This window comes from Melanotaenia boesemani, chromosome 8, assembly GCF_017639745.1.
Source record: "Melanotaenia boesemani isolate fMelBoe1 chromosome 8, fMelBoe1.pri, whole genome shotgun sequence".
Classification (NCBI taxonomy): domain Eukaryota; kingdom Metazoa; phylum Chordata; class Actinopteri; order Atheriniformes; family Melanotaeniidae; genus Melanotaenia; species Melanotaenia boesemani.
Window position 1 is genome coordinate 22273340 of NC_055689.1, and position 22999 is coordinate 22296338.

The window sequence follows — 22999 nt, forward strand, 5'->3', positions numbered from 1 at the left end:
TTTTCACGGGGGCTGGTTAATATTTCACAGTACCAATACAGGCATCAAGAAAAGTTTGACTAAACACACAACGACGTATCAGGTTACAAAAGGTCGGTGCATCTGACGTAGACTCACCTGATTCGTACTTAGGAGAGGCACTTTGACAAAAGGTTGCTCTTTGCACAGTTGATCTAGGACAGCCTGTTTGCAGGTTTGCTGGCTGTGACTGGAGGCTTCAGGGTGCGGCGAGTGAAACCAGAGCCTTTTTTTTTTTTTCCTCTTTTTCTTTTTACAGCTCACCTGTGAGACACGCCCATCTTTGTCCCTTTCTGTTTCAATTCAGGCTGCGTAAGCAATGGCAGCTGCAACTATTTCTGTTGATCAGGACCAGTTCTGTTGTCCAGTTTGCCTGGAGGTTTTACGAGACCCCGTGACGATCCCTTGTGGACACAGCTACTGTCTGGACTGCATTGAAGACTACTGGAACAGGGACAAGCAGAAAGACCAGTACAGCTGCCCTCAGTGCCGGCAGGTGTTTAATCCGAGACCTCTGCTGAGCAGAAACACCGTTCTGGGTGAAGTGGTGGAAAAGTTTCTCAGAAGTGAACAACTACGAGCTGCAGCTCAACATTTGGACAGACCAGAGGAAGTGAAATGCAGCGTCTGCAGGGTGAGAAACAGCCGGGCTGTGAAGTCCTGCCTCTCATGCTTAGAGTCTTACTGCATTTCTCACCTCAAAGTTCATGAAGAACGCTTTCACAGAAAAGCCCACCAGCTGATCCCAGCCTCCGATCAGCTGAGAGACAAGCTGTGTCAACAGCACGAGAAGTTACTGCGGCTCTACTGCCACACCGACCAGCAGTGTGTGTGCTCGCAGTGTGTTAAAGAGAAGCACAAGGGCCATGACACGGTCTCAGTGGTGGATGAGAGAGCAACTCAACAAGTAAGTCAGAAATGAAAAAAAAAAATTCTAAAATTATTAATACCACTAAAATGAAATGGCATTTAAACCCTGATCAGTCATTTAAAATAAGAGTTTGTTATAGATGTATTTCATTTTTACATTTACCTGATGCTTTTATCCAAAGTCATTTGCAAGTGGCAGCATACATTTAGATGACAGAATAAGAGTATTTCACTATTTTTTTAGTCATATTATTAGTAACAGTTCTGCTGCTTTTTTAGAGAAGAATATCAAGGTTTTCTTATCCTGAGTTGATGCGCTGGACCAGCGACTGAGATGGAGAAAGGTTTTCTCTTTATAACTTCTATGCATTCATGTGGTTAAACATGAAATCTAAAACACTGATGCCAGTGTAACACGGCATCCGTTGGATTTGGGTTGTGAAATACTCAGTTATTCTCACAAGTGTTTGTTTCTCAGGCACTTATTAAAAAGAATACTGAGGAAAAAGAAACCCAGTTATCTCAAGTCTGTGTGTTTAAAAAGCTGTTGCAGGTTAGTTTAACTTACTGAGAACATGGAGGAACAGTCTTCCTGATCATGTTCAAACTAAAGAGCAAGGAAGTCTACCAGAACAGAAATTTGCTGCTGCATCAGCTGCAGGTCTGGCAGCCGTTCCTCATTATAGTCTCTGTGCTAAGCTGAGGGGAACCCAGGGCACAAACCACCCATTTTCTGATTGAAAGACGGCCGCTCTTCCACCTGAGCCAGAACTTGATAACTCATCTAAAGTAAATGACTGAATAAAGATTCTTTCCCAGGTGCGTTCACCCTGGTACAGAGAGCTGCCGCATTCCTGATTGGTGAAATTTCATTTGTTTTTATTAAACTGTTGTAACCCCAACATAAAGAAATATGAGAAATGCAATGTCATGATACTTCACTTTGCCAGCGGCAACATGAAATTATTTCCCAAAAGTCAGCGCTTAACTTCGAGGTCAAAACCAAACGGACTGAAACCATGAAATGTAGAAAAACCTGAGTTATAATAAAGTTAACCGAAAGCAAAATATTTATATTCATGCAATAGAAAACACTGCAGAGGTTATGCTGTTTTTTTCTATGTAACCAGTATGTAAATAATTCGACTCACTGTTTCCAGTTGCATAGCTGCAAACCAGGTTCAAGCTTTCCTGACTTGAACAAAATGAATCCCTTCTTTCTAAATGAGCACCTGGTGTATGGATATTGATATACGAAGGTAGATTAAATATAAATTGCTGGTTTCTTTGACCCATCGCACCTCTTTGACCTCAGAATTATCAGCAGCTGGACAGCCTTAGAAACGTCTTAATGCCTTACCCCTAAATGCACCTTACTGACACTGCTACATCAAGCACACACTTATTGTATGTTCTTATTTTGTTTATATTGATAACACACCTCATTTATTATTTTACAATATGCATTAGTGTGTGTGTGTTCGTGTTTGTTATAGTTACTTGTGATTGTATTTATATAGTCTGTGTTTTATGGCACTGTGGGAGGAATGCCCACCCAATTTCATTACAACAACAAAGATATTCTGTTCCTTTAATATGTAGATTATAAGCTCTGTCATGGTTTTTCTTGGTTATGTAGATGCCATCAGCTTGCGTCTCAGGCGCTGCTTTTGCATAAAGGGTTGAAGCTTAGATCAGCTAACCCCCATGTCTGTTTCATCTCTACATCCTTAAGTCAGGACATATGCTGCTTCAGAAATTTCTCACTAAACTCTGCATATGTAATGTTTTCTGTCTGCAATACTTCTTTTAAACCTTGCTGTATATAAATAAATTATTATGGTGACTCATTTCTAATCTGTGGTGTCTGAAGTTTGAGTGGAGGCACAAGACACTGAATTTGTATGTGGTCTGAAATACAGGATACATCTTTTTATGGCCTGTTTTGAAGGCTTCTGTTGAAAAATTGAACACAGGGGGAGTGAAATGCGACTTGGTCCTGCAGTCCCATCTTTTGCTCAGATGTTAGTGCAGCTGATAGACCAAAGACCTGCGGATGTAATCCAATCCTTTGACTGAAAGCCAACCGTAGAGGAATTACTTAACTGAGCAGCATGAGACTTCTCCTTTAAAAAAAATCCATGTTATATTCTCTTAGAAAAGACTCCGAGAAACGTCCTTGAAGTCTGTGCAGAAGATGAGGGACACAGAGAAGGAACTTCGATATATCATCAGATACATCAAGGTGAGCGTTACGCCTACACACGGTGGTTGCATGCTATTCTAAACCAAATGTGTGGTGTAAGTTTCTTAAAAAGCAGATATAACTTTATCCTCCACAGCACTGCACAGAGGCTGCAATGGAGGAGAGCGAGAGGATTTTCTCCAAGCTCATCCGATCCATTGAGAAACAAAGCAGTGAGGTGAAGGAGCTGATCAGAATCCAGGAGAGAGTGGCTGTCAGTCAGGCAGAGGAGGTGCTGGACAAGATACAGAGGGAGATAGCTGAGCTCAGGAGGACTGAAGCAGAGCTGGAGAGGCTTTCTCACACAGAGGACGACATTCACTTCCTCCAGGTACGTTAAAAACAAACAGCAGGATTTGGCCTGCCGTAGTCTTCTACATCTTTATTACAAAAAGGAAGTTCTTGTTACCCTTTTTCATTCTTAAAATATTTAAGCTAACAAAGCAGGAGGCCAGAGAAACGTAAAGGATCAGGTGAAAAACAAATCAAAGCTTAGTCAGATTGTAGAAAACCCTGCTGCAAACACACCTGCACTAAATTTCCATTGAAAAGGCAGGAAGACTTTTCCCGCTTCCTCACTAGACTGATGTATTTTGGAATTCAACATATTTTAGCCTCAAAGACCAAAATATAAATTTGGAAGTTAAAAAAAATCTTACATTGCATTTGTTAAAGAAAACCCCTTAAAATGTAAACAACTTACACCCAGTGTATTACTAGTGAATTATCTTGTACATGAAATGTGCTATACAAATAAATATGCCTTGTCCTTACTGTAACCAGCGTTTAAATGTTGAATGAAATCCTACTGGAGCATAATTTAGCAACATTCCTCACACCAGATCCAGTGAACTGAACTGCAGATGTGAACCCGATTTACAATATTATTATAATAACTACTCAGACCATTAAAAAAAAAACTATCCAAGGCTTATTGTTCACTATTGTGTGATTTGGTTGTTGCACGTCTTTGCAGAAGTGCAAATCTCTTCATTTCCCTACAAAGGCTGTGGAAATGCCCAACACTGATGCAATGACATACTCTATGTATAAAACCATTGGAGGAGCCCTGGTTGATCTAAAGGACAGGCTGAATGATGCACTTCAGAAAGATTTCAACAAACTATCTAATAAAGGTACATTACAGCATCTTGCAGCAGACTTGTTTAAATTTGGTGTTATCTATAAATATGCCATTTGTTTTTATTTTGTAGTTATTTCACTTAAGGACAACAGTCATTTGAGCACCTCTGAAAAGCCTAAAGGTATGTGAGGGGTTTTGGGTGCAGATACATTTAGCTCAGCCTTCTAAGGTTGCAGGTTTAATTTTTCATCTCTTCGTAGCTAAAGACCCTGACATTTCATTCAACACAGACCCAAAGTCAAGAGCTGAATTCCTCCAGTGTGAGTACAATTAACAGACATTCTGCATCCTTTATGAGAAACCAGTGATGCTAATCCACCATGTTTTTTGTCCAGATTATAACGATTTAACTCTAGATCCCAACACAGCCAACTCTTACCTAAGCTTCTCTGACAGCTGGAGGTCTGTGACAACGCGCTCCGAGTCGCAGCTCTACCCCGACCACCCGGACCGCTTCACCAGTTGGGCTCAAGTACTGGGCAGAGCTGGGATGGCCGGTCGCTGTTACTGGGAGGTGGAGTGGGCCGGAAACAAAGGGGTCTCCATCGGTGTCTGCTACAAAAGCATGAGCAGGAGTGGAGGCGGCAGTGACTGCAAGCTGGGACACAACTCCAAATCCTGGAGCCTGGACTGCTCCACCACGATCTGCTCATTTCAGCACAAAAAGGAGAGTGTGACGGTGGCTGCCCCCTGCAGCGGCAGAATAGGGGTGTATCTGGATTTCAGGGCTGGGACTCTAGCATTTTATAATGTTTCTGATAAGATGGCTCTAATTCATAAAGAAAAGACCACATTCACCCAGCCTCTATATCCTGGGTTTTGGGTGGGGTTAGGGTCTACCTTGAAGCTGTGTTGAGGTGTAAAACTGGTTCAATAATATTTTTTCGCCTTACTTTCAAAAGAACGAATCAAGACAAATTTGTGCTCAATGCTCAACTTTTTATTAACCGTAAAAGCTAGAGCAGCAACAGTACTTCGGTGGAGCAGGTGAGGCTTAGATCTTGTTGAAGGCAGCAACATCTACACTCTGGACCTGCAGAAGAAGAAAAGAAAAAACAAACAAGTCAAGTTTTCCATTTAACTGAACATATTAAGCAAAATGAGATTTATTGCCTGTTAAAAATAGGTTTTCCTAAAACCGTCATATTGAGGACTTTAGTAATTTACCCCTTAAATGCTGTATATATCACATTTGATACAGTTTGAAACCTTTTGCACCACTTCATGGTAAAAACTTTGCTCAAAACCCAGCTGTACACAAGCTGATATTTGTCTGCTGCCCCCTGGTGGATACTTTCCTTCTACACTACAATAATTTTGACATTACAATAATAAACAGTAAATATAGAAAATTTATTTGTTAATTCCTTTTTACATTCTGTTAAAGGGCCAAATAAAGACTTCAAATAAAAAAATAATTACAATTGTCTCCCTATTTTTTCTTGGGTCAGGCTTTAAACAGTTACGTTATAAAAGTTTGCGACCAACAGCTCATTTTTCAAGAAAACAAATGCATTTCCATTGCCAGATTTTGCGATATATAATTATACACTATGTGCATATGAAAAGCGTGGTATAAAAGCTAAAGCCAGTTTGATTTTATTATCTAATTTTGAAGTTAAATTCAAGAGCCTAGGTCTTAGGTTTATTTGCCTTTGCAAAACTGGTTCAGTCCAAATTTAGCCATGTCCTTGTGAAGCTTGCTTTATATTGCATCATTTTCACAGTGGTAGTGTTAAAATAACTGTCCTGTGCAGCGGAGGTTGAGCTGCATGATTTATTTAAGCATCAACACTGCAAAGCGTGCATGCACATGCACAATGTCCAAGGATACAGGTCAGACTATGCGTGCTTATGGGATAAAGGTAAACGCTTAAAATTGTTATTTTTTAAAGATTTTTACATGAGTGGTCCATCTTTTAAAATCTGAGTTAATTGCTTCAGTTTGTTGCTGGTGGGTGACACCCAAGGACATTGTCAAATTAATGGGCAATAGAACCTTCAATGTGAACATTTTGTTGCGAAAAGAAATTGACTTGAAAAATAAGTTTAAAAAAAAAATCTCATACAAGCACAGTGTAGCCTCACAAAATACTCATTTCTCCAGAGACAAAATGAAACCATCACCTTTCTGTTCCCTCAGGAGCCTAGACAGCCCTTTCAGCAAAGCCCACCTGCGCCTCCCTCCCCAAAGCAATATGTGCAGGGTGGCTGGAGTCTCCCCACAAGCTCCTCAAGAGAGATCACAACCTAGACTGGGAGCATCTGCTCAGCCTTTTCTCATCGATTAGACAAGATGCAGAGAGAACTGGTTCCAAACTAAGCCTCAACCTCTCCTGTATGCTGTGTATACCGTCTGTAGAAAGCAGCGTTCAAAGAGAAAACTATATTGATTCATCTTTGATCACAGTACAGAGTTTAATGCCATCATTTTTTAAAGTATATTAATGATGATCGAAACATAAAATACTTTCATTTTAAAAAAAGTTTACGGCTGTTTTTATCTCTTTGCTTAGTTTTTAATGTTTTTTATATAGTGTGGTACCCAAATGAGATTATGTTCGCTGAAGCTTGCCTTACAAGAACTGCTGCACTGAGTTTCATCGCCCACATTCCCATGCTGTGTGTGTAGTCACTGGGTCGATACCTTTTCAGGTGATGAAGCCAATTTGTTTATTCAGCCTCCACTTTCATAGCTTTCTTCAGCTACAAACATTCTCTAACATTTCTGTTCAGTTGCCTTCCTCAGTGTTTATTATTTTCTTTTTTAACTCTTGGGTTTTCTTCAACGTTAACAACAAGCTCAGAGGTGCATTTCTGCCAGTAGACTGGAGTGTGCTGAGGGATCCACAGCTAGCTCTTGTAGATTGACTGGAAATGCCTCATGCACATTGCTGAGATTGATGTCAATTTAATTGTGATCCAATTTTGAGATTTTTGTTTTTTTTTTTTTAATTCCCCTCCCCTTTTTATATAACCACTTTTACATCTTGACTTTATAAAAAAAATGCTGCTGTGGACATATTTGTGGAGATTTTCAGTCATTCTGCAACAGCTAATTTTATGCAGGTAAGTGTTATATGCCGTCTCTAAAATACACTTTACACAAAAAGTTGGGGATATTCAGCTTTTTTATGATGAAAGAATGTACCTAAAATATACAAAACTTTAAACTAAATGCCCTGCTGCCATGACAACTTTTATACATACATACATACATACACACACATACATATATACACACATATATATATATATATACATACATACACAAACACACACACACATGACATAACTATGTAACTTACTATACTCATATCAGACATGAGGGAGATGTACTAAGAAACACATTTACTGTTAAACCAAGAGCAAAATGCCCTCTTTCATCACAGTTATCTGTTTCTCTATGTCTCTCTCTTTTCTCACTTTCATGCGTTCAGTTAACCCTGATCTCTGGTTTGCAGTTCTTTTTCTTTATGTTTTGGCAGTTGGGAAAATCTAATTGGTGCATTACTGCCACCAAGTGGTCTGGAGTGTGGACCAGACCAAGAGACCCAGTTGTCAAAACAGTTTGTCTGCTACATTTTCCCAATCCCACAGTCATTAGTCCCTGTTTGACTCATGTATGATTAAAGTAATCGGACAACAGTTGGCTCTTTCCAGAAAAGTGAGACAAGAAACTAAATATCTCTAAAAATCTCTATATCTCTAGACAGCCAGATGAAGCATCGAGCACTGACAATGTGCAGCTTTTTGTTTAAAGGGGCAATAAGCTGAGTTTCATCATTTCTAGACTTAAGGAATAAAAAAAAATAAATAAATAAATAAATTGCTATGTGAGGACCTGACATTATCTCTAAAAAAAATAACAAAAAAAACAATGGTTTTGAGGAAGAAGTTGTCAGATAAAGAAAGCAACGTAACCTGGATTAACATTGCCCTTGTATTTCTAAGGTGGAGAACACTGCAAGAGCTAAAGGAGCTACAATTTGACTGAGAAGCTCTTCTTCTCCTGGACAGGTAAACAACAGTTACTTTGACATGTTCCACAAAATGCTGATTTCTTTTTTTTTACACTTTGCATATTTGTTTGCAAATGAGGAGCTGTGGTAGAGGGAGGTGTGGCTCCTGATGCATTTTGTTTTGGTCTACAGGCAGCGTACAACAGCAAACCTTGGGGTGAAACAACTTTGCTTTTGGTTTGTTTGACTTTGGATGAGACTGAGTCTGTATTGCTTCTTTAACAGAGCCATGTACTGAATAGAGGAAGTTTATGATGTAGAAAATACTGCAGTAGCTACATGGTTCACAATTTTGGTTCTTTTTTTGTGTGTGTTTGCCATCTTTGTTTAAATAATGCATGTAAAAACTATAAACCAAGTAATCTTCCCTGTGTGCGTTAAACTGACTAACTCTACACACAGATGATGCTGTCAAACTGCAAATGCTTCCATGCTGTGTGACCACATTAGAAATTCCAGCTTCATTATACTGGGCTGGAAGCAAAATGTCATTCTAAAAGCTCTGCAGGTCATTTTAAAACAGATATTAAAATAAATTTATATATATATATATATATATATATATATATATATATATATAAAAAAAGAAATAAATCAAATGAAGGTGAAATGACATTGAAGTAAGTGTGACTTACAAAGTCCTCAAACTTGGTAATTTCCTCTTCCAGGATGTCAGTCCCAACTTTGTCATCCTCGACCACACAGTTAATCTGCAGCTTCTTGATGCCGTATCCGACTGGTACCAGCTTCGAAGCGCCCCACAGGAGCCCGTCCATCTGCACTGAACGCACACACTCCTCCAGTTTCCCCATATCCGTCTCATCATCCCACTTAAAAAAAAAAAAAAAAGAGACAAAACAATCAGTCAGAAGCCTGGTTGTAATTTGTGCAACCTTCTTTTACATTTACAGACAGATTTGTTGTCAAAATCTCCATTTCTCTGATCTTTTGCTTTTCCACAGCCAACTGTACCATCACCTGGTTTGTGGGGTATAAAGCAGATAGCGACAAATGTTTCAGCTATGCAACGGCATGACGTATTAGCGACAATGCCATCCTTGAATTACAAAAAGAAAAATGTAACAGAAACAAAAGGAGGACAAACATCTGGCAGTTTTACTCCTCTTGGTTAGTGACTTTAAACGAAACGACAATATATTTAAACACGGTGCTGTTCCTGCTTTGTTCTTAATGCCAAGTCACGCAAGAAGAAGTGATGAAAGATTTGAATAATTATTTGATTGTAGTGTGTAAAGCTCCATCCTTTAGAGTTGGATCGGGACTCAAACGAAGGGTCCCAAAAACAGGAGGATGCCTTAGATCAGATATTCTGACACCCTTTCCATTTTTCACCTGTGGTCCTGTTGCATACCATAGCACAACTCAGATTTCTTGATTTCTCACAAATAAGATGCTGCACTTATTTGAAATCTTTTCGAAGTTATTTAACGCCTCCCTGTTAATGAATTATACGTTTACCCAACCTTAATCTAGGAATCAAAATTGAAAAAATTTAACACATCCCACAACTTGTAATTGCTGTATGAGAATGCAGTAGAAAAGACCACACGTGTACTTACGGGCTTGACGTCCAGTATGATGGATGACTTGGCAATGAGGGCGGGTTTCTTGGCTTTCTTAGCAGCGTAGGCATCTACACGCTCCTGTTTGAGACGCGTTGCCTCCTCATCTTCTTCATCACTGCCAAACAAGTCGATGTCATCGTCATCATCTTCATCCCCATTCTCCACTTTTACCTGTTTAACTGGAGCGGCCTGAACTGGAGCAGCCTGGACATGTGGGGAAAAGAAGGAGGAAAAAAAAAAACCCAAAAAACACCAAAATAAGATTCTAGCATCACAGTGACAGATAAATTAACACTGCATTAAGCAAAATGTGTTTTTTTTTCTTCTTTTTTAAAGATTGATTACATCTTTTAACTTCTCGTTTGCACTGCATATGATCATATCATGCAGTGCAAATGGGGAGGGAAAAGATGTAATCAACCTTTAAAATGGAACATAAAACATTTAATTTGGCTTATTTTTTTTGTTTCTAATAAATGTAACAGTTGATACCGTCTCTAGGCGCTTGCACAGGGACAACAATCTGTTGCCTCTTTCAGAAATATGCATTAAGACACAGTGAACATCTACAGCAGGGCTATTCAACTTCAACATTCAACACCTTCAGGGGTACTATCCTGCAAGTTTTAGATGCTTCCCTGCTCCAAAATACCTGATTCGCATTAAATGGGTGCAACAGCTTATTGTCAAGTTCTGCACAACGACCTATTCACAAGCAGTGAAACATCTACAACCTGCAGGACAGTGGCCTGCGAACACCACAGCTGAACAGCCCTTATCTGCCGTGTCTACTTTATTTTTCATTGTGTACCTTGGAACAAGGGACAGCTGCAGGGGACTTCTCCAGCGTAGCCACTCTGAACTCCAGCTTCTGCAGAACAGCCCTCATCTCTTCCACCACTAACATGCAGACACAACAGGAACTGTAAGCGATTGTTTTATCCCTTGGAGGAAGCAGAAACTTAGAGAAACTACCTGTCTGGCATAATAGGTTTCAAAGCACTTTTGCTTAAATTAGCCTACAGTTTTCAAATAAGCTTAGAAGTACCCATGGAACCCAAAAGCCAAATAAAAACAGCAGATTCAGCTTATAATTTAAACTGTGGTATCTCTAAAAGAAAAGAAATAAATAATTAAAAAAACACACACACACCTTTGTGCAGTGTGTGATTCTCCAGCTCCAGGCTCTTCATGCGTGAAACCAGTTCCTGGTCTCCCACTCCATGTGAGGATGACTGTGCAAAGAATGAGTTTAATTAGCACGAGTCATGCTGCAGGTCAGACAGAAATGATATATGAAGCAACATCCATAACTGAGATTCATTCAAAAAGTCTGAAGTTAGGAAGCAAACACAAAGTGAAAAAAAGCCATGCAAGGCTAAATCTGGAGGTACGATCTGGAGACAATGCATACAAAGCTGCTCTTTAAATTAGCTGTCCATTTACAGTTTACATTGTCATTTAAAAACCACGCCAGCAAGCAGCTTTTCACAAAACTTCTGTGAAGAAAAAAAAAAAAAAAAACAAAACTCACAAATACAAGATTTAAAACCTTCTGGCATTGCCTGTGGACCTGGCATGATCATTTCCACTCAATTTATTCTTATCTTGGTACCTCTAGATTAGCTTTGTACCCATCATAACTCTAAATTGGTTCTTTCAGAACAAGGGTAAACTTTAACCTCTGAGTACTTTCTCGCTCATAATGAATATATTTAAAAAGCTCAGTTGTTGGACTTGCGGCGTGTGCAGGCAGAGGAACTTAGTGAAAAATCACAGCAGCTTGTGAACAAACAAAATTACTGCACATGAGAAAGGCATAAAAAAAACACATTTAAGCCAGAATCGGATCAAGAATATAAAAGCATGCAGCTTGACAAATCAAAGATTACAGTATGATTTCCATTTAGTAAAAAAAACAAAACAAAACAAACAAAAAAAAAACAACTAAAAACAGACTATTAACAGCTATTAACAGATGGTACTCTAAGCCAGCTGTTTTAAAACTGGGGGTCGGGACCCCAATGGGGGCAGTGAGATAATTTCAGGGAGTTGCCCTGCATTTATAAAATAAATTTTGGATTTTTTGTTTCGTTTTTAACAGGGCTGTCTAGATTCAACCATTATTAGGCAAGTTAATTTGTATAGCAGAACTCGACAACAGGGTGATTCAAAGTGCTTTAGAGAAACATTGAAACATCAGAAAAAAGCATAATTTCAAATTAGAACAAAAGAAAAAGGAAATAGAACATGATCAAGTTAAAAAAATTCAAGCTTGAAAGGAACAAATGCAGATTTAGACTTTTAAAAAATAAAATAAAAACTATTTAAATGCGACAGAGAACAGGTGGGCCTTTCACCTGAATTTAAATAAACTTGTTGTTACTTGCTAAATCTTTCAAATTAGCACATTAATGTTTTTAAGACACAGACACAGTTAGTACACATGCCATTTACAAAATCTGAATTTGACAATATCTCCATGAAAGACAGTGATATTGGGCATGTAGGTGCTCTGTCACAGCGGTGAACCACCAAAAACCATCCACACATTTAGAGGATGCTGCAGGATGACCTATTTGATACATCACACAATTTATCAGTAAGTCGTTGCGTGGGGGTCGTGAACAACAATGCATCTTATCTTGGGGGTCGTGGCTCAAAAAGTTTGAAAACCACTGCTCTAAACTACCTTAGCACGAGGTGAAAACATCTATTTCCGAGCCCATTAAATCCCCTTTCATGGTAGGACACCAAGTTCCAGATGAAAGCACGCATGTGTATCTGGAATAAAAATAAAAACTTATGCTCAGCTTCCTGTCAGAATGCTTACAGCCACCTTTCATGCAGGGCATGGTTTGTTTCTAAACATTACTGGGGTTTTCCCCTACCCACTCAACAGGTAGCCAACAAATAACCTGGGACCTGTCATCTCCTGGCTGGTATCTTCTTGTAGCTTTTGCTAGTTTCTGATTTCATTCATTCCTTGGTGCAAGGTAGCCGTACATCCCCACACTAAAATACTCAGAAGTCTCTCTTTACAGTGTAAAAACTACTGCTTTTAAAATACTAATGCTCTGGATAATGTGGACACATGATGGTGGCTATAAGTATTGTGAGTTATAGTTTGATAGTGCTGGACAAGTCAAGTTTTGTCTGAAAAATGCTGAAAAAAAAAACCAAGTTTGTACTTTTTTCAAGCTTTGGACAGTGTATAAAAAGGTGATAGTACATTGATTTAGATCAGCAGATAAGCCAGACCAAACAAAAGGAGTGAGGATGAGACATCATGACACACCAATGCTGTAACAACAGTAAGACACTCCACATCAGGCATCAGCAGACAATGTCGGCACACCCAGCAGTTCATCCCAGTCATGCAGCATTTTCCAGGCCAGAGCAGCAAAACTGGACCAGAGGGACTTACGTTTCTGTGCTGCCGTTTCTGCTGGCGCGCTTTGGCCTGGTGCTGGGCTGTTTTCACCTGCCCCAGTGATGTACAAGGTTAGGAAAAGAAGTAAAACACGAAGACAAGAAGAGCAGCGGCTGTAGGTACCAATACAGATGCTAGTTTATAGCATCCACTGTTTCAGACATGACACACAGCAGTTCATACTTGAAGAAAACATTTTATAAACAAATCATTCCTGATATTACATTCAAGCAGTGGACTGAGTAAAAAGTTACAAGCAGAGTCCTTCAAGGCCAGTGTACCAGTCTATCATAATATTAGGGATGTTTTTACTTTTCTTATAGAACAGGTCTATACTTTCTCCTTTTATTAAACAGCATGATGTTAGGTTACTACCAATACATGATCGAGCACTCCATTCCGATGCACGGACACATGCACAGATATATGTGCACGCTCCCACCAGCAGACAGAGAGCATGTCAGGAAGTATTTTGAGTCTCAAAAACAAAAATCTGTTTCATAAAATATTCCCAAGATGGTGAATGTGGAAACATTCACTGCATAAACCAGCAGCATTTATTTTCGTGTTCTTTATTGATTTTGAAGAATGAAGATGTTTTAAACTTTTCCTTCATCCTGCCAACAAATCTGACATACAAGCTATTCATTGGCATTCCTGATATCGTATGTGAAGTCTAGTATAGCTCTAAGGTGCAGCTGAATCTCTCAACCAGTCATTTTCAAGGAGTGGGCCATCTGAGCCACTTTTGATGAACAAGAATTTTGTTACTGAGAGTTGTATCCAGATTCAGACTGGACTAAAACTGTAATTCAGGAATAATAAAAAATTATTAATCAACATTTTGAAAGAAGATTTTGACATTTCAACCCTGCACTGTTTATATCCATGTTTACCAGCAGCCACTCTTTCCCTTACTTGAACATTTTCCAGCACACTACTGCCTCATTCAGGGCAATCAAGTGTGCAACAACTAGATGAATACATCATGTCACTAAATGCTGCATTTTCACTGCATGGTGTGGTTAGACTTGACAAACTTTAACCAGCACAGCTCTTCTCTGCTTCACTTTATTCTACAGGGCAGCATGTCCTCACTGCGAACAGATCAACTGATTATCATTACAGTGCAGAGTGAAGCTGCAATGACAGGGACTGGAAACACATCTGTCTTGTGACAGGCATTTCTAATTTTAATCCCTGGACTAATAAATCAAAGTATTTTCATTCAGTCTAATTTTCCCCATTTATTTTAAGTATTCAAGTTTAAATATTGGAGATATCCATGTCTTTTGTTTTGTAATTTAGGAGCCCAGAATTTAAAATTCTATGTACAAATTTAAATCAAATTCAAAGAGCAAAGGTTTGATGCAGGACTTCAGTGCTTTCAAGACTTTATATCCACGGGTGAGGATTTTGAGCAGTGCTGTGTTTCAATGTGAAACACTATGCACTTTGCTTGCCTAGAATTTTAACTGGGGCAGAAAAATAACGCTTTTAGTTATGCTGCACAGCCCACAGTGGAAAACCAAAAATGTGCAGAGCCGTGTCAGGCTGTGCGAGACCGTGTAATTGAAAAACCCCAGAAGAAACTGCTTTGACCGAGTTGAAAACTCTTTAACACTCTCACAACCTAACAGACACACTGAAAATGTCCTCTAGTACAATTGTTGCTTTTCCAGGTGAATTTAACAACCAACCCATAGATTTTAAATAAATAAAATAAATAAATGACCAAGCTCAGGATGGTCACCAGGACTTTAGCTCAGAACGCCACTGGACCTTTGTATCATTTATACATGAAGAAAAGGGATTTCTTTATGAGTAGTGAGGGGGAAGTGATGAGATCTTAGAAAGTACAGATGTGAGGGATGTTTTTCCTTTTAACAGAATCTACTCTTTAAAGTCACAATTTTTATGCTGCTGCTGAAAACTGTTTTTACTGATGGCAGCTTATTTATGAAATTAACTGACAAAATATTAAAACCAAGGACGTAGAACCATATAAGTGGCAACATAAAATTAACATACTGGAAATAAAGGTAAAAAAAAAAAAAAAGACAAAGCAAAGAACTCCAATGCAGGTTAGAGATTGTCCTCATTTTTGTAACAGAAGTTAAATGTGTAGAACATTGTGCTATTTATCTGAAAACCAACTAGTACTCCCTTCATTTAAAGACATTAATGAAAACACTACCACTACACACCGATGTATACAACTCATATTAGTGAGTACTCATACCTTATGAATGAATGAATGAATGAAAAATACTTTATTAATCCCAAAGGGAAATTCAATGAGTGGGATTCTTTTGGAACTTAGCAATGTCCTGCAGGACAACATTAGCGCATCCCTTATACAGATTTGTGAAAAATAGTGATGAGTTGGAGCAGTTAGGAAAAAAGGCAACAGAGATGGATGCTCTTATCAAAGATATTTTAAAAATCTGAAAGTTTTCGATACAAAGTCCTCACGAACATGTAGAAACTGAGCAGTCAACCAAAAAGCACATCAGCTTTAAGTCATTTAGATTTGATTTTGCAGTACAAACGTTACATGAACTAGTCTTAGGGAGCAGACATGAAGGCAGAGACCTAGCATGATGACTCGACTTGTCATGGTGCAACTGTCAGTTTCCCACTTAGACACCTTCAATATGCAAATTAGGTATAATATTGCCAAAAAACTGTGCTAATTTGCATACATTTCTAGCAACAAAGTTCTTGGTTTAAAGTTCTTTTTGTATTTATTCACATAGTCAAAAGATTTTTTTACAGAGGGGATTTTTTTATATATATCTCACTACATAATTAAGAAAATACTGTCAATCAGAAAAATCTCAATTTTCACCATGTTTTTTGGAGTGTTCTATAAATCAGCCTGTGAATGAGATTGCAATAAACCCTTTTATAAAAACTTACAAAATACAGACAGAAGGATAAATGGAGGACTGGGTGTCTAAATGGAGATTTGGACAACAGCATGTGTAGGAGCTTCATCTAAAACTCAGTATTACAGTCACACATTCATACATCTGCTGGCAGCCCTCCTGAGAGATTTTACTTTAAATATCTGGATTGTAAAATGAAACACAGTTTTGTTAGAAAACATATGTAGACATCAGGTCCAATCAAATTCACAGAAACAACTATGCAGAACATTTATAAACTAAGGCTGTCAAAAATAACACGTTAACGGTGGTAACTTATGTAATTAATTGTGTTAAATTTTTAACGCATTAAAGTGTAACTACACACCCTACTTTTTGCTCCACCCACTGTCAAATGTGAAAAATGCCTGAAGCTGCAAGGGTTAGGGTGGGGGTGTGGGGTGATCAGCTACACATGAACAAGGTGGTCCTTAACCATATCAGTCTGAGCCGTTAGCTGGCCTGTCAGCAGCTCCAGCAGCTCTAAAAAGTTGTGTAGACTCACGGCAGGTTGTGGCAGCTGCAGGAAGTGCTGCTGTAAGTTGCTGCTGCTACGATTTGAGCTTTTGTCTGTCGCCAGATGAGGATCAGCAGGTAAAGAATAAAGTCCGGTGTTACTTTTACAATCCTCAAAAGCACAAATCCGTCCTATTGCAGGAATACTTCATCAGAAACTCTGCAAGACTAGAAGTCTGAAACTAGTAAATCTACACCATTTAAGTTCACATCCCTTCATATGCGCTGGTGGGTGTGGATTTCTTTGCCTGCAAGGCGAGGTCCCGCCTATCTGCATCTGGAGAGAGGGGGTTGTAAGGTTTTTACAATTTTCTCGTAATGTAGAGAAGCACCAGTACGGCTCTACATCAAGACAAACAAAACCTGGTTTTAGCCTGGAGAGGGCGTTATGAGCCATTTTTTACCCACAAAATCTCGTTTTTAAAATAAATAAAAAAATACAAATTTTATCAACAGTACAGGTGGTACAAAACAAAACTTTTCACATAGTTTTGCAAAAATGTCACTGTTCCAGTCGTCTGTGTTGGCCTCCGCCTCTCCCTCGCCCTCCCCTGTTGTTGCGAATCATGACCACTGTCCGTGATCAGCTTTTCTCTCGTTACATTTGTTTATCGTTCAGCTGAGAAAGAGGAAACTCACGGTTAATGGCTCACTGACATTGTTTGACTTTTATTTTATATAACTTCAGTATTAATGAGATTTGCTAGTGAAACAGCTATTAAATTGCATCTATGAAGATAGATCGGTTTGCTGTCTAGCACTGATCAGCTGTCCCTATGCTCCTGTTTTGATTGACTGATCTGTGTTTGTGGTCCTGTCTTCTACAGATGAAGATTACACTCGTCTTCTCTGAGAACATTTTAGATGCGTTTCGATATTTTGACTTTATAAGTCCAGCAAAAAGCCAAATGGGAAATCAATGCATTCTGAAGATATTTCCATGCAAATACAGTTTCATTAAATAAATACCTAAAATGTTGTTTTTCACAGGTCTGACAGAAGACATGTTAAGGAATTAAAAAAAAAAACAAAACAAAAACAAAACAAAAAAAATCTCAAAATTGACCAGATGATGAAAAAACTGGGTTTTTAGCTGCCATGTCCAGATTTAAGTTCACATCATTCTAAAGAATGCTACACACATAAAAGTTATCGGGCTATTCTTGTCCCGATTTTGCCCCTTCCCGACCAAGGATGGCAACCACCCGTACATTATGAGTCTTTTAAGATTTTTCTGTACAATTATCATTTGGTCTGAGGTGTGTTACGAGCATATTTGTCCTGATAATCAGCTCCAAAACAGCAGAGAATCAGAAATATTAAACATTTTCAATATTTACGACCCGATATCTTCGTATGTGTGAGGAATACCGATGACTTATGAATTTTGACAGTGTGGATGGTGACATGAGCCGGAATGTAGCCAATCAGAGAGCGAGCTGGCTGAGGAACAAGGAAGTAAATAAAGTCTGTGTTCTCGCCATCTCCAGTCTTATTTTTTTCAGTTCTGGCTTTCTCTGTTAATATTCCCAGGACCACCGTCATTCCCTCGTCCTATATATCCCCTTCCATGCTGTGTGTTGTGTTTTCTGGTTGTTACTATGTTTCTTCTTCGTTTTTTGCCGGTTGTTGCTATGGTTCTTCTTCTATGTTTTTGTTAGATGATGTTTGGTCACGAGAGATGTCTGGCTTGGAGGACTGGATTATAGATCAGTTGCGGGACAACATCGTCATGTCTGTGTTGTTCTGTGATTAGATTATCGGCGCTCACCACACACAGTATGATCAAAACTGTTTAATGCCTGATTTTTTATCTTTACATGTGAGGGCTCGACCAGATAAAAAATCTCATAAGATTAAAAAAAAATCTTTGTGTGTACCAGGTTTAACACACTTTCATTAAAACTTGCTTTTAATGTGAGAAATCCTGCTATTGCAAAAAAAAGTCTCCAATGGATTTAGGCAGGAAGATAACAAAGTCAAAACTAACTTAAAAGAGGATATACAGTGTTTTGTAATATGGTGACTTAACCTTACAAGACCTGTAACTGATCAAGCTAGTCTCAATCCTCATTGTTCCCCAAGCATGTGTAGGGACTCCCCCAGTTTCTGCTGCAGCCCAGGACACACTGAGTAACTGAGACAGCTGTCAAGCCACCTGACTCCTCTCACTATGATGAGCTACTTCTAAATCGAGTCGCATAAACATGAGACAGCTGCTCCAGGCACCAGAATGTGGTCACAAATGATGATGAAACTATTACCCACACTAACAAGACAGTGACTTAGAGAGAGCTATGCATCTACTGACTGGACTACACACACAAAACACTGATAACTGGCTGAGGATTAGTAGTATCAGTCACAGGTTGCAAACAAAGGGTTCTCTCCCACCTGTTGCTGCTGAATGGTGGGGCCATTGGCTCCTTCATAGAAGCGCTTCTCCGCCTCATCGTAACGGTGTTTGTCGAACCAGATGTTCTCTGTGGCGAGGCACTGCAGTCCACTCATGTTGGAACTGAGAAAAGAAAGTAGAACAATGAGGACATAGGATAACCCATAAAACTGTGGTCAGTATTTGACAGTTTTTCTCTTAACCATCAGTCATGAGTACGTTTTAGGTGTTACAAGCAGCACAATCAGGGATGTAAATGATGTAACATGACTTGGTGCTTGACTGTAACTTTGCCAAATGACAGGTTACAAAAGCATGCAGAACCACAAGTGGAGTTGGAGGTGGAATGGGAAGAGACAAATCTAACTCAGACATTTTCTAGTTGTATAGACAACGTGAAAACAGTAAGGGGGAATCATTTAAAAAAAAAAAAAAAGTTAAACAGACACTGACCATTACAACCTTTGAAAAACATTTCACCTCCTAATCATTTGGCGATGGATTACTGCAGCAGACAGCTACAAATTCCCCACACAAAAAGAGCTGCTTCATCTGCAAAGTCTGGATTATGGAACAAAAGGTCAGCCACTGCCTGCCACCCCCCCCAGTAAAGCAGTGACCCACTTTATTAAACATACAAATGACAGACCTGTTTACTATTCACACTTTACATTGTCATACATTACAACATTTGTTAGACTGACATGGCTACCAACAAATTCCCCCAGCTTTAAAGCTGAAACTTAAGTTAGCATAACTGAAGTGCGACAGACAAAATATATAATATCATAGTCAGTCATCGTAAACAACACACACACACGCACACAAACACAAACATCATGTCCCATTCCCTGTGTGAGAGGTGTCATACTTGTCCCATTTGGGCCTGCTTTCCGTCTCAGAGAGTCCTCTCTTCCTCAGGTGTGGTCCCTTGCTGCCTTTGCTCCCCTGCTCGGTCTCAGAGGAGGCGCGATTGCGGCCTCTAATGAACTGACGGTGAGGAGTACCAGAGGCCTTCACGGTGGTGATAGTGTGCTCCTGATCCTGTTGTTGACCATGGGCACGTCTTGAGTGGAAGGTCAAAGGTGCTCTGGTGTTGGGGCTCCGTGGAGAGGATGACAGCGGCCCGTTGCCATTAGCCACAAGCCATCGCTGGTAGTTGCTCTCAGCATGCTCAAAAGCACTGCGGTTGTACGATGACATAGCCTCTGCTTGCACACCCTGGAGGACAGGACTACGGCCATGTGAACTGCTGGCCTCCACGGAGGAGCCCAGGCGCTCCTCTTCTGCCCCAGAGCTCTCCGACTGGGACAAACGTGAGCGGTGCCGCAGCCTCCCAAACTGGACGTTGTCTCCACTGATGATTCCTCGCTCTATAGTAGGAACATCACCCTGCCTGAAGGCACCAACTGGAATAGCATTTTGAGGGGCTCCTCTCTGGTGGTTTTGATCCATTTCTTTACTAATGCCGAGTCTTCTCTACTCATGTGTCAGAGGATTATGAGGACGGGGAAAAAAGCAACAGGTAGAAGCTATATTTATTAGTTTAGTGAGACGTTTGCATCACAATGGAACATGCTGGTTAGAAGCATCAGGGAAAGCTTGTAAAACAGCAAGATGTATTGTCAACATGGTTGAGATGGAAGATAAATAAAAGCTTTATTTCCCCATAAAACTGAACATTTCCCTTAAAAAAAAAAAAAAAACAAACAAACAAAAAAAACAAACAAACATTGGACTTTTCAAAAAAAGCAAACAAGTGTAACACTGGTAATGCAAATGAATGTTAGAATGCTGTTAGAATGAATCTGCAGTGTTTCCTCAGCACCATTTTCAAATCACTGCATCCGACTTATTCTTAAAAATTGTGATTCGATTCAGAATCAGTTTCTGCATTGCAGTATCACCCTGAAACAAGCCAGGCAGGTACACACCTGACAGGTGTGCTGCAAAACAGGAGGCTACCCCTTTCAGACCCAGCTGTGTTCAATAATGAGGAAGCACTGCAAGTATATTAAAGATGAAAAGATGTTCCCTTTAAAACACTCAGAACAGTGTGTATCTCACCTTTGCTTTGGCATGTTGGAGGATAATGTAGGCTGCCTACTGCAGAACTGTATATCTAAATAGCTCAAAGTATCTACTGTGCAAATAAAAAAAAAAGAAAACATGCACTTATAATTCACAGAAAGAAAAACTGACTTTACATTATAAAGTAAACAGAAATACAATTCAAAAGCTCAAAACACTTGGATATCATGCACAACATATAAAACAAGTTGTACACAAACAAACATGATGCTTTGCTCAAGTCAGCGTTAGGCAGATGCAATCTCATTTGCCAGTTTATAAGGTACACCAGGCTAAAATCAAGCTGGATGGGTTTTTTTTGTGTGTGTGTATTTGAACAGGTGTATTTTAAGCTTTATGATAGTCTTAACAGTTGTTTGTTGTTTCTGTCTTCTAAACTGGAGAAGCAACAATACCAAAAAAAAATCAGGAGTAGCTTATTCAAGTAAAAAAGCCAAAAATCTGCTTGACATATGTTTTGCATTGTGAGACTACTATAAAAAAAAATGGTATTTTAGACTAAATTTGCATTAAATTACTTTAAAAACGTCGGAACTGCAGAAACTTTAAGGTATATGCAGCAAACATATTACATAAAATCATAAAGTTGCAAGGTAAACTAGTCCTAAATAGTGGATTTACTATATCAGGCATTCTACCAGACTGCATTAGTTTTAGTAGTTTGCTGTTAAACTGGCAGCTGAGTGTGTGTGTTTCCAACTGCACAGGTTTTGCAAATGGCATGTGAGCATCAGCTGAAAAGCAGCTTCAACACCAGCACTCACCTTTTGTTGGCGGAGTGAGAAGCTAGTGACGAACAGAGAAATAAAGCAATTAAACAGTTCCAATACACTGGATGTGTGTGTAATTTAAACCCCTATATGGAAGGAACCACTGGACTACTAAATATAAATATGTGACACTAAAATCCTAATGAAACATGGACAATGTGAGTGTAATACCGGTGATAAATCTGACAATTAACACGGGTAACACAGTCATAGCAATTAAATTTGGCAAAAAGCCCACAACAGCCTGAACATCAAGCTGCTATCTTAAATGATGTTCACAAATTTGTTTGACAGCCACACCAACTTGTAGCTCATTTGACCACGTGGCGCTAACAGAAAAAAACTTAAAAGATGGAACAGTTTGCGGGTTTTACAAAAAAGAACAAGTTTTTAAATGTCCCCAATCACAAAAAAGCAACTTTCTCCCACTTACTTATAGTTTTATTCGACGTTTTATGACTCAGTCGTGGCTCCACAGCGTCCTGTCACAGCCGTAATCCGACGGTAGAAGAGGGCTCGCGTCAACAGCTGGCCAGCATTATTCTGTTCCAGAGGGGGGTAATGTCAGCATTTTCACAATTTAATCAATAATTTTAATGTTTATTTAAACTTAATATAAAATCATATTACATACAATTAGAAATGAAGTAAGTAATAGTTTATGAAATCTAACTACATAAAAGATCCACAATTTAGCTAAATCAATACAACAAGATTGGTATGATCCATTTTGGTCAAACACTTCATTTCCCATGATCCTTTGAGGGTAAACCGTAGCTGTCAGTTTTCATGTCGTTTTGGTGACACGCTCAATGCCTCCGGTAGGCTGCAGCGTAGACGTCTATACGTATGTCTGTGGGGCACAGTACCGACAGAAAACCCACATTTACACATGTTTTACATTATTAAATTATTTTTAGTAACCTTTCAAAATTTCAACTGCAAGTTGTTCTCCAGACTTTCTGTGGGTCGTTTTGAG

At 39.1% G+C, this 22999-nt stretch overlaps 2 protein-coding genes across 8 annotated transcripts; one reads left to right on the forward strand and one right to left on the reverse strand.

Annotated features, from left to right (window-relative positions):
- The first annotated feature begins 231 nt into the window (after positions 1–231).
- On the forward strand, positions 232–5294 carry LOC121645314 (E3 ubiquitin/ISG15 ligase TRIM25-like). 2 transcript variants are annotated; one of them, XM_041993768.1, is made up of 7 exons: positions 232–925; positions 3047–3133; positions 3231–3464; positions 4110–4269; positions 4348–4398; positions 4478–4537; positions 4613–5294. In XM_041993768.1, exons 1-7 carry the CDS (start codon positions 338–340, stop codon positions 5131–5133), a joined length of 1701 nt encoding a protein of 566 aa, XP_041849702.1. In that variant the 5' UTR covers positions 232–337; the 3' UTR covers positions 5134–5294. The 2 variants fall into 2 exon arrangements, with proteins under 2 accessions (XP_041849702.1, XP_041849703.1); XM_041993769.1 differs by having other exon boundaries at positions 4674–4820.
- Positions 5199–22553, reverse strand: LOC121645316 (elongation factor 1-delta-like). 6 transcript variants are annotated; one of them, XM_041993772.1, is made up of 8 exons: positions 22454–22553; positions 19159–19282; positions 13313–13369; positions 11039–11120; positions 10697–10785; positions 9880–10089; positions 8935–9129; positions 5199–5310 (listed from the first exon to the last, which is right to left on the reverse strand). In XM_041993772.1, exons 2-8 carry the CDS (start codon positions 19273–19275, stop codon positions 5272–5274), a joined length of 789 nt encoding a protein of 262 aa, XP_041849706.1. In that variant the 5' UTR covers positions 19276–19282; positions 22454–22553; the 3' UTR covers positions 5199–5271. The 6 variants fall into 6 exon arrangements, with proteins under 6 accessions (XP_041849706.1, XP_041849705.1, XP_041849708.1 ...); XM_041993771.1 differs by lacking the exon at positions 22454–22553 and adding an exon at positions 21227–21302; XM_041993774.1 differs by lacking the exon at positions 13313–13369.
- Between the last annotated feature and the right edge of the window lie 446 nt (positions 22554–22999).